Consider the following 12394-nt stretch of genomic DNA (forward strand, 5'->3'; position numbering starts at 1 on the left):
TAGCGGGGCCTTGTGGAAGGTCACAGGACTTTCAGGGAATCAGGAGTCAGGGGACCTTGGCTCTAGTCCTGACTCTGCCACATGCCTGCTGGGTGACCTTGGAAAAGTCAGTAAACTTCTCTGGTCCTCAGTTTCCTCATCTGTAAAATGGGGGTAAGATACCCGCTTCTCCCTCCTTCCCTCTTAGACTGTGAGCCCCATGTGGGCCAGAAACTATATCTAATCAATCACCCAATCAATGGTATTTATTGAGTGCTTACTGTGTGCAGAGCACTGCACAAATACAACAAAGTTGGTAGACATCTTCCCTGCCCACAGTGAACTTCTGCTTATATTGAAGTATCTACCCCAGCACATAGCACAGTGTTTGACACAAACAGAAAGCACTTAACAAATACCATCTACCCCAGCACATAGCACAGTGTTTGACACATAGTAAGCACTTAACAAATACCACAATTATTATTACTGTTCTTAGGAATCCCTTTCTGAAAACACACCCCCAGTTACAAAGCCTTGATAGGAAGCCTGGCTAATTATCACAAGATCTTCATCAAGCTCTAAGTTCCTAGAGGGTCCATAGCCCTGTAACAGGCACCTTCCTCATATTCAGGCTGAACTGCCCTTCAAAGGAGGTTGGGAGGAGTTGCCAAATTGATTCAAAGGGCCCAGGAAGCAGAAATGTGGCCTGGAATGCCCTTCCTCCTCACATCCGACAGACAATTACTCACCCCTGTTTCAAAACCTTATTGAAGACACATCTCCTCCAAGAGGCCTTCCCTGACTAAGCCCTCCTTTTCTCCTTCTCCCACTCCCTTCTGCATCACCCTGATTTGCTCCCTTTATTCATCCCTCATCCCAGCCCCACAGCACTTATATATACATCCGTAATTTACTTATTTACATTAATGTGTCTCCCCCCACCACACTGTAAGCTCATTGTGGGCAGGGAATGTATATGTTATATTGTACTCTCCCAAGCTCCTAGTACAGTGCTCTGCACACTGTCTTGTCTTGTGCCGTCAAGTCGTTTCCGACCCATAGCGACATCACGGACACATCTCTTCCAGAACGCCACGCTCTCCATCTGCAATCGTTCTGGTACTGAAGCGCTCAATAATTACAATTGCCTGGCTGACTGGTTGGAGCTGGGGAGGGAGAGCTCTGAGTCAGCTTCACCGGTGCTCTGCTCCCGAGCCTGTCCCCCCATCCCTTCTCACCCCAACTTCCAGTTCAAGCTGCAGTGGGAGGTGGAAGCAGGCTGAGGCCTGACAAGTCCCCAAGACTTGCTCATCTTTCCTACTGTGCCTGTCACCAAATCCTTCCCTACCTTATTCTTAGGTTATGAGTCCCCAGAGGGCTGGAGACTGGTGACTTCCCCTCATCTCTGAATTTTTTTCCCCAGCACTTAACACAGTGCTTAGCACAGGGTAGGTGCTTAATAAATACTACTAATAATGATGGTTATTTATTAAGCACTTATTATGTGCCAAGCACTGTTCTAAGCACTGGCTAATAATGATGGTATTTATTAAGCGCTCACTATGGGCTAGGCATTGTATTAAGCGCTGGGGTGGATACAAGCAAATCGAGTTGGACACAGTCCCTGCCCCATGTGGAGCTTACAGTCTCAAACCCCATTTTACAGATGAGGTAACTGAAGCATGGAGAAGCAAAGTGACTTGCCAAAGGCCACAAAGCGGACAAGTAGCAGAGTTGGGATAATAATAATAATAATGGTATTTGTTAAGCGCTTACTATGTGCCAAGCACTGTTCGAAGCACTGGGGTACATACAAGGTTATCAGGTTGCCCCACGTGGGGCTCCCAATCTTAATCCCCATTTTACAGATGACGTAACTGAGGCACAGAGAAGTTAAGTGACTTGACCAAAGCTGTCCCAAAGCTGACAGGTGGAGGAGCTGGGATTTGAACACAAGCCCTCTGACTCCCAACACCGTGCTCTTCCCAATAAGCCATGCTGTGACTTTTTGATTCCCAGGCCCGTGCTCTATCCACTAGGCCATGCTGCTTCTCACTACTATTACTACTAATGATAGAAAGTGGAGCCTGCCACCCAGCAATTGGCTTGGCTGGGCCTGAAAAGCTTGGCAGCAATAACCACACAAGTGGCTGGGATCACTCCAGTTTTGTTCTCTCAGGTCTGCCTGCATTTGGGGAGTGACCTTTTGATTTTTGGCCTAGCCAGACAGACAAATCTGCATAATAATAGTAGTAATAATAATAGCATTGTTAAGTGCTTACTATGTGTCAAATACTGTTCTAAGTGCTGGGGGAGATTCAGCAACTGGACACATTGCTGGGATCATCACCATTTTCACAAGAGTTCCAAACACGGACAATGGCTGACCTGCCTGGGTTTGGCAGGCGTATCTTTGGAGATGACTTCTGGCTTGAAATATCTATTTATGACTTACACACTTGGCATGAAATGTATGTTTAAGAAGAGACCACCGGGCAGAGAGAGGGCATGACCTTGGAGCCAGTAGCTGGTCCCAGAGTCATTCCTGGGCATCCTGTCATTGGTGACTTTCAGTGTGGTAGCTGCTACACCTGAAACAGTGCAGCACTGTGTAATAATAATAATTATTATTATTGTAATTATAATAGTGGTATCTGTAAAGCACTTACTATGAGTCAGGCACTGTACTAAGCGCTTGGGGGGTGCACATAAGCAAATCAGGTTGGACACAGTCCCTGTCCTACATGGAGCTCACAGTCTTAATCCCCATTTTACAGATGAGGGAACTGAGGCACAGAGAAGTAAAGTGACTTGCCCGAGCCCCTCCTCCTTCCCTCACCCCCAACGATCTGGCCTCCTACTTCATTAGTAAAATTAACTCCATCAGGTCTGAGCTCCCCAAAGTCACTCCTCCCCCTTCTCCAACCCCCTGCTCTCAACCGTCTCTGCTACTCTCCCATCGTTCCCAGGAGTATCCTCAGATGAGATCTCTTCCCTCCTCTCAAGTGCTACTCCAGTCAAGTGCTTCTGATCCCATTCCCTCTCATCTTATGAAATCTCTCGCCCCATCCCTCCTCCCCCGCTTAACTTCCATCTTCAACCGCTCACTCTCCACTGGTTCTTTTCCCTCTGCCTTCAAACATGCCCATGTCTCCCCCATCCTAAAAAAACCCTCTCTTGACCCCACCTCCCCTTCTAGTTATAGCCCTATCTCCCTCCTACCATTCCTTTCCAAACTCCTTGAACGAGTCGTCTACACCCGCTGCCTCGAATTCAACACCAACTCTCTCCTCAACCCCCTCTCCTCAACCCCTTCACAAACTCCGTCCTCTCCTGGTTCTCCTCTTATCTCTCCGGCCTTTCATTCTCAGTCTCCTTTGCAGGCACCTCCTCCCCCTCCCATTCCCTTACTACAGGGGTTCCTCAAGGGTCAGTTCTTGGTCCCCTTCTGTTCTCTATCTACATTCACTCCCTTGGTGAACTCATTCGCTCCCACGTCTTCAATTATCATCTCTACGCTGATGACACCCAAATCTACATCTCTGCCCCCGCTCTCTCTCCCTCCCTTCAGGCTCGGGTCTCCTCCTGCCTTCAAGACATCTCCATCTGGATGTCTGCCTGCCATCTAACACTCAATATGTCCAAGACTGAACTCCTTATCTTCCCTCCCAAACCCTGCCCACTCCCTGACTTTCCCATCACTGTTGATGGCACTACCATCCTTCCCGTCTCACAAGCCCGCAACATTGGTGTCATCCTTGACTCTGCTCTCTTGTTCACCCCTCACATCCAATTCGTCACCAAAACCTGCCAGTCTCACCTCCGCAACATCGCCAAGATCCGCCCTTTCCTCTCCATCCAAACCGCTACCATGCTCGTTCAGTCTCTCATCCTATCCCGACTGGATTACTGCATCAGCCTCCTCTCTGATCTCCCATCCTCCTGTTGCTCCCCACTTCAGTCTATACTTCACACTGCTGCCCGGATCATCTTTGTGCAGAAACACTCTGGGCATGTTACTCCCCTCCTCAAAAATCTCCAGTGGCTACCAGTCAACCTACACATCAAGCAAAAACTCCTCACTCTCAGCTTCAAGGCTGTCCATCCCCTCACCCCCTCCTACCTCACCTCCCTTCTCTCCTACAGCCCAGCCCGCACACTCCGCTCCTCTGCCACTAACGTCCTCACTGTGCCTCGTTCTCGCCTGTCCCACCATCGACACCCGGCCTATGTCCTCCCCCTGGCCTGGAATGCCCTCCCTCTGCACACCCACTAAGCTAGCTCTCTTCCTCCCTTCAAAGCCCTACTGAGCGCTCACCTCCTCCAGGAGGCTTTCCCAGACTGAACCCCCTCCCTTCTCTCCCCCTCCCCACCCCCCCGCCCTACCTCCTTCCCCTCCCCTCAGCACCTGTATATATGTTTGTACAGATTCATTACTCTATTTTACTTGTACATATTTACTGTTCTATTCATTTTATTTTTTCAATATGCTTTGTTTTGTTGTCTGTCTCCCTCTTCTAGACTGTGAGCCCGTTGTTGGGTAGGGACCGCCTCTATATGTTGCCAACTTGTACCTCCCAAGCGCTTAGTACAGTGCATTGCACACAGTAAGCGCTCAATAAATATGATTGAATGAATGAATGAATGAATGAAGTTGCAGAGCTGGAATTAGAACCCAGGTCCTTCTTAATTCCAGGTCCACTAGGCCATGCTGCTTCCCTAATATCCAGGGAAGGAAATTACACAAACTCTCTGTGTTCTTTCGGGCACAGTGTCAGCAAACTGTGTTCCAACAGTGTCTATTGTCAGGACTTTTGTTGCACAATAACATCCCTAACAATAGCAATAACTTCATTGGTCATTCTGGAAAGTACGGAACCTCAGAAGTACAGCGTGGAATTTCCCTGACAAGGAGAAGAGTAGAGAACAAAGTGCTATGGGTTGAGGGCAACAAATTTAAACTCTATCCTTTTACTCTGAACTGATGGTAAATTAGGTGTTGTTTTCAAACCTAAAGGTTAAAGTAAAATAATGCTACGACTGAATGTGGCCACAAGATACATTTTTTGGTCTTAATAGGCAATTGGAAATGCAACTGCCAAAGCTAAAAATCCAGCTCTTAATCCAATTCCAAGTTATATCAGAAGAGTAGGAAAAGGATATCATGTAAATTTTAAGACATATTATGGCACACAGAAGGATAAGTCCTCTATTATGAAAGGAAAATAAAATGCTCATTTTAGCAAGTTGATAATGAAAGAAAAAACAAAAACTCAAATATGAAAGAAAAAACAAAAACAAATAGTCTTTCCTTATCTCAGAGAGCTGCAAAGCAACGTTATTAAACTTCAAGTAGTTTACATTGAATGGCTTCTTTGAAAATTGCTTCATCCAAAGGAACGCACGGCAAGAATTCAGTATTGCTTCCAACAGCCTATACATTTAAGCAATTGCGATTTTCTAATTGGCAAGTTGGGATTTTCCATTAAAAAGATAGTTTTAACCTTAAGTATATAATTCAATCTTGAAATGTGATCCTATGAAAGCCTGAATGGACAACTCCAAAGTTTTGTGTTTTAAATATAAATAAAATGGTATTTGTTAAGCACCTTGCTATGTTCCAGGCACTGTTCTAAGTGCTGGGGAAGATAGAAGGTAATTAGGTTGGACACTGCCCAAGTCCCACATGGAGCTCACAGTCAACCCCCATTTTACAGATGAGGGAACTGAGGCATAGAGAAGTGAAGTGACTTGCCCAAAAGCACACAGCAGACAAGTGGTGGAGCTGCAACTAGAACCCATGTCTTTTTGATTCCCAGGCCCGTTTTCCATCCACTAGGCCACACTGCTTCCCCAGTATATTTGATAAGAAAATAGCTCTAAGAGAAGAGGCTGCAAAAATCAAAAAAGCTACAATGAGTTTTATATGTCCCGAATATTAGATTTAAGTATAACTAATAGAAATAGCTGGTCTTTGCCCAGGTTGGATAAACAAGATATTTCTCATTTCATTTCATTTCGATTCTCTGTCTGTCACAGTTCCCTTTTAGCCTAGTATGGAATCACTGTACTAATCCCCCTCTCCATCCCCCCCGTCTTACCTCCTTCCCTTCCCCACAGCACCTGTATATATGTATATATGTTTGTACATATTTATTACTCTATTTATTTATTTATTTTACTTGTACATATCTATTCTATTTATTTTATTTTGTTAATATGTTTGGTTTTGTTCTCTGTCTCCCCCTTCTAGACTGTGAGCCCACTGTTGGGTAGGGACTGTCTCTATATGTTGCCAACTTGTACTTCCCAAGCACTTAGTACAGTGCTCTGCATAGAGTAAGTGCTCAATAAATACGATTGATTGATTGATTGATTAATAACAAAGTATGGTCTCTTTGTTAATCAATCAATCATATTTACTGAGTGCTTAATGTATGCACAGCACCAAACTAGGAGCTTGGGAGAGTACAACATATGTGCATGCGTGTTTTGTGTGTATGAGCAGCGTGGCTCAGTGGAAAGAGCCCGGGCTTTGGAGTCAGAGGTCATGGGTTCAAATCCCAGCTCCGCCAACTGTCAGCTGTATGACTTTGGGCAAATCACTTCACTTCTCTGTGCCTCAGTTACCTCATCTGTAAAATGGGGATAAAGACTGTGAGCCCAACATGGGACAACCTGTTCGCCTTGTATTCCCCCAGCACTTAGAACAGTGCTTTGCACATAGTAAGTGCTTAAGAAATACCATCATTATGATTATTATTATTATGACTGTATCTGTGTCTTTGTGTGTTTTTGTGACCCAATGGGTAGGGCCCATCTATGTCCAGGCTTGAGAACTATGATTCTAGTCTATGTGAAAGCATGATTCTGTAAGGACCTGCTTGGGCTTGTTTCCTGAATGTGCACTGATTTGCATATACCTTTGGGAGTGTGTTAGTTATGCATTTGTGGGTATGTGGGTGTGAGGTGAGTATGCTGAGGGTTGCTTGAATGTTTATGAGTTGAAGGGAGGTAGATATCAATTAATATATAAGTATGCCTGGGTTTTATATGGTCTAGTCTTCTACTCCCAAACTGCCAAGGAGAGAGAGAGTCAGACGTAAAAACACATCGGCAGCAGCATGGCCTGGTGGATAGAGCACAGGTCTAGGAATCAAAAGGACCTGGGTTCTAATCCTGGCTCCGCCACTTGTCTGCTGTGTGGCCTTGGGCAAGTCACTCACTTCTCTCTACCTCAGTTTCTTCAAAGGAGCAGCAGTGGCAGGGATGACGAAAGAGAGAGACCGTTACTGACGGCCACATGGAGTAACTGGGGCGGCAGCCGAAACAGGAAAGATGAGCAGGAGGCGGTGGGTGATGCCATTTCTCCCTCTGTCTGTGGCTAGTTTAGCTAGGCTCTTGTGGGGCTTGTAGGGTCACAGTGTAGGTAAATTGTGGAAACGGGATGAGAACTCAGGTCGTCTGACTTCCTCTTTCCACTAGACCCCGCTGCTTCATCGCCCGAGTGGAGAGTAGAGTACATGCACACCTAGAACTGGGCTAGAAGTCACCAAGCTAGAATCATTTTCCTTAACCCCTAAACCCCCAAAATGATCACAAGGAGTCAGAAGCCAAAAAACAAACAAAAAACCCCAATTCACCTATTTTTTAAGTTTACGTTGTCCGCAGCCTGTTAAGAAATGTCTACAATGATGTAAACATCCACAAAAAACTCAAATATCATGCCTGATATTGCAGAGAATAAATGACCAACCCCTTACCTTATGTTGGTATCTTGTGTCGAATGCGTGTTTGATGAAAAGATTCTTTAAAACACTGATGGCAGTAGATCTGATATCATAGTTGTCTTGAAGAGCAACAGATGCTTCCCTCAGAAGTAAACCCACCAAAAAGTGATTTTTGCAGTACTCATCTGATAAACTGTACTCAAGGTTTGAATCTGCAGTGAACACAAAATGACAAACCCCCAAATTAATAAAGTTTTTTCCATATAAGCATAAAACAAATGCTCATTTTTATTATAGACGGTTAATACAGATAAGTCATGCTAATTTTCTAGTAACATAGTTATGCTCTCAGCCTATTATGAATTAGTTTATCTGGATCATTTTTTATACCCCCAATTTCTGTGAAAGACAGGAGAATCCATTCAATGAGGGCAAAATTAATTGATTAGCTGTTATTGGGGAACCTGGTCAATGGCTAGGAACATACCATTTTAACTTAATCGTAAGCTAGGAGAGATGTATTGTTATGGGAGCAAGAGGAATTCTGTTTAATATGATTATGTGCAACATGGGACTGTGGCTTTTTTTAGATTCTAATAATTTTAAGTAAATGCAATCTTTTTATGGTATTTGTAAGCACTTGTCATTCATTCAATCGAATTAATTGAGGGGATTAAGACTGTGAGCCCCATGTGGGACAACCTGATTACCTACAAGGTAATACAATCTCCCCCAGTGCTTAGAACAGTGCTTGGCACATAGTAAGTGCTTAACTAATACCAATATTATTATTATTATTATTACTCTCCCAAGTGCTTAGTACAGTGCTCTGCACACAGTAAATACTCAGTAAATATAATTCACTGATTGGTTACAGAGAAGGAATTGAGGGGAGAAGTTGAAAGGTTACATAGGAGAGGCTGTCAACAGCAATAACTGTTTTATCTGGTGGCCCCTTAAACAATTGCTGAAATGAATGCAGTTTTTGTGTCCTTCAGCGTAAAGAATGTAGGATTAGGAGTAGCAGAATGGCTTAGAGGAAAGAATTAGAAGCAGCGTGGCATAGTGGATAGAGCACGGGCCTGGGAATCAGAAGATCAGGGGTTCTAACTCTGGCTCTGCCACTTTGCTGTGTGAACTTGGGCACTTCACTTCTTGCCAAATTCAACGGCTCCTACTCTATCCTAATCCTCCTTGACCTCTCGGCTGCCTTCGACACTGTGGACTACCCCCTTCTCCTCAACACGCCATCCAACCTTGGCTTCACAGACTCCGTCCTCTCCTGGTTCTCCTCTTATCTCTCTGGCCGTTCATTCTCAGTCTCCTTTGCGGGCCCCTCCTCCCCCTCCCATCCCCTTACTGTAGGGGTTCCTCAAGGGTCAGTTCTTGGTCCCCTTCTGTTCTCTATCTACATTCACTCCCTTGGCAAATTCATTCGCTCCCATGGCTTCAACTATCATCTCTATGCTGATGACACCCAATCTACATCTCTGCCCCTGCTCTCTCTCCCTCCCTTCAGGCTCGGGTCTCCTCCTGCCTTCAAGACATCTCCATCTGGATGTCTGCCCACCACCTAAAACTCAATATGTCCAAGACTGAGCTCTTTATCTTCCCTCCCAAACCCTGTCCTCTCCCTGACTTTCCAGTCACTGTAGACAGCACTACCATCCTTCCCATCTCACAAGCCTGCAACTTTGGTGTCATCCTCAACTCTGCCCTCTCGTTCACCCCTCACATCCAATTCGTCACCAAAACCTGCCGGTCTCACCTCCGCAACATCACCAAGATCCGCCCTTTCCTCTCCATCCAAACCGCTAACCTGCTCGTTCAATCTCTCATCCTATCCCGACTGGATTACTGCATCAGCCTCCTCTCTGATCTCCCATCCTCCTGTCTCTCCCCACTTCAGTCTATACTTCACGCTGCTGCCCGGATCATCTTTGTGCAGAAACGCTCTGGGCATGTTACTCCCCTCCTCAAAAATCTCCAATGGCTACCAGGCAACCTACGCATCAAGCAAAAACTCCTCACTCTCGGCTTCAAGGCTCTCCATCACCTCACCCCCTCCTACCTCACACCTCCCTTCTCCCCTACAGCCCAGCCCACACACTCCTAACCTCCTCACTGTGCCCTGTTCTCGCCCGTCCCACCATCGACCCCCTGCCTACGTCCTCCCCCTGGCCTGGAATGCCCTCCCTCCGCACATCCACCAAGCTAGCTCTCTTTCTCCCTTCAAAGCCCTACTGTGAGCTCACCTCCTCCAGGAGGCCTTCCCACACTGAGCTCCATTTTTCCTCTCCCCCTCTTCATCCTCCCCGCCCTACCTCCTTCCCCTCACCACAGCACCTGTATATATGTTTGTACAGATTTATTACTCTATTTATTTTACTTGTACATATTTACTATTCTATTTACTTTGTCAGTGATGTGCATCTGGCTTTTCTTCTATTTATTCTGATGACTTGACTCCTGACCACATGTTTTGTTTTGTTGTCTGTCTCCCCCTTCTAGACTGTGAGCCCGTTGTTGGGTAGGGACCGTCTCTATATGTTGCCAACTTGTACTTCCCAAGCGCTCAGTACAGTGCTCTGCACACAGTAAGCGATCAATAAATACGATTGAATGAATGAATGATTGAACTTCTCTGGGCCTCAGTTATCTCATATGTAAAATGGGAATTGAGACTGTGAGCCCCATGGGGAACAGGGACTGTGTCCAACACGATTTGTTTGCATCCACCTCAGTGCTTAGTACTGTGCCTTGCACATCATCATCTATGTGCAGAGCACTGTACTAAGCGCTTGGGAAGTACAAATTGGCAACATATAGAGACAGTCCCTACCCAACAGTGGGCTCACAGTCTAAAAGGGGGAGACAGAGAACAAAACCAAACATACCAACAAAATAAAATAAATAGTAAAGTGCTTAACAAATACCATAATTATTATTATTAATGTAGGCCTGGGAGTCAGAGGACCTGGGTTCTTATCCTGACTCTGCCAGTTACTTGCTGTGTGACCTTGGGCAAGTCACTTAACTTCTTTTTGTCTTAGTTTCCTCAACTGTAAAATGGGGAATCAATACCAGTTCTCCCTCCTACTTAGCCTGGGTGCCTCCGGTGGGACAGGGACTGTGTCCAGCCTGATGAACTTCTATCTAACTCAGAGTTTAAAACAGTCCTTGACACCTAATATAAGCTTAAGAAATACCATAATAATAACCACAGTGATAAACAGACAGATCCTCATCAATGGGGAGGGTCCGTTGTTGGGTTACTGTGTGCAGAGCACAGTACTAAGTACTTGGGAAGTACAAGTCGGCAACATATAGAGACAGTCAGTACCCAACAACGGGTTCACAGTCTATAAGGGGGAAGCACTTACTATGTGCCAGGCACTATTCTAAGTGCTGGGGTAGATACAAAGTAATCAGATTGAACACAGTCCATGTCCCACATGGGGCTAACAGACTTAACCCCCATTTTACAGATGAGGTAACTGAGGCCCTGAGAAATTATCGAGGTCACACAGCAGACAACTGGAAGATCTGGGATTAGAACCCAGGTCCTGACTCCCAAGCCTGTGCTCTACCCACTAGGTCACACTGCTTCTTGCTGAGGAGAATACAACTGAGTAGTCATTTAACTTTTCCTACTTAGAAAATAGGCATCAGCATCAGGGCCATTCAGTATTTACTGACTGCTCGGTGTTTTGATACAACTATTTTACTGCCCTGGGTATAGTAGCTGGAAGTGTTCTCCATTCAGAAGGCACTCAATAGGTATCACTGAATTAAGAAAACTGCTTCTTCCCACACACTGTCACAAAATGAATAAACAAAAACTTCTATTTCTCCCACAAAACCACCACCTCCTTAATCTCCACTTCTCCATCCTTCAGTAGTAACAATAACAGTGGTATTTGTTAAGTGCTTACTATGTGTCACCCTTGCACTTGGATCTGTATGCTTTATTCACCCCTCCCTCTGGCCTACAACACTTATGTACATATCTCTAATTTAATTATATTAACATCTGTATCCTCCCCGCCATTGCAGACAAGGAACATGTCCACCAACGCTGTTATAGTGGACCCTCCCACTGTTGAACCCAAAATGTTCCTGAAACCCTAAATTTTCTTCCCATTGAATCACAATGCTTATGCCTAGTTATTACTGTATTTTTCTGTCTAGTTCATCAGGTAGTGTCCACAGGTCAATTAATACACAACCAATGTACAGTGAAATTTAGGGGATTTTCTAAGATCACCTTGTCATTCACTGGAAAGCCTCAAAATAGAATTCTGGGTTTCTGATGCTTCATCTTTTCTTCCCTCCCAAGTGCTTAGTAGAGTGCTCTGCCCACCATAAGAGCGGGATAAATACAATTGATTGATTGACTGATGTGTCAAGCACAGTACTAAGTGCTTGGGTAGATTCAAGATCAGATCTGATCCCTGTCTCTTATGGGGCTCACAGACTAAGAGGGAGACCAGGTATTTCATCTCCATTTCACAGATGAGGAAACTGAGGCCCAGAGAAGTTAAGTGACTTGCAGACGAGTGGTGGAGCTGGGAGTAGAAACCCAAGTCCTCTGAGTCCCTGGCTCATGTTCTATACACTAGGCTACACTGCTTCTTTCTCATCCTGTATTCCCTTTCAGGTTTACATTCCACTTAACTCTT

General features: G+C 45.2%; 1 protein-coding gene across 2 annotated transcripts in view; it reads right to left on the reverse strand.

Moving 5' to 3' along the window:
- Positions 1 to 12394, reverse strand: part of DOCK11 (dedicator of cytokinesis 11) — a 164677-nt gene that overhangs the window by 46822 nt on the left and 105461 nt on the right. For both annotated transcript variants that reach the window (XM_038747890.1, XM_038747889.1), the window contains one exon: positions 7746 to 7924. In XM_038747890.1, coding sequence (XP_038603818.1) covers positions 7746 to 7924 — 179 coding nt within the window. The remainder of the gene's footprint in view (positions 1 to 7745; positions 7925 to 12394) is intronic.

This window comes from Tachyglossus aculeatus, chromosome 6 (assembly GCF_015852505.1).
Source record: "Tachyglossus aculeatus isolate mTacAcu1 chromosome 6, mTacAcu1.pri, whole genome shotgun sequence".
In the NCBI taxonomy this organism is placed as follows: Eukaryota; Metazoa; Chordata; class Mammalia; order Monotremata; family Tachyglossidae; genus Tachyglossus; species Tachyglossus aculeatus.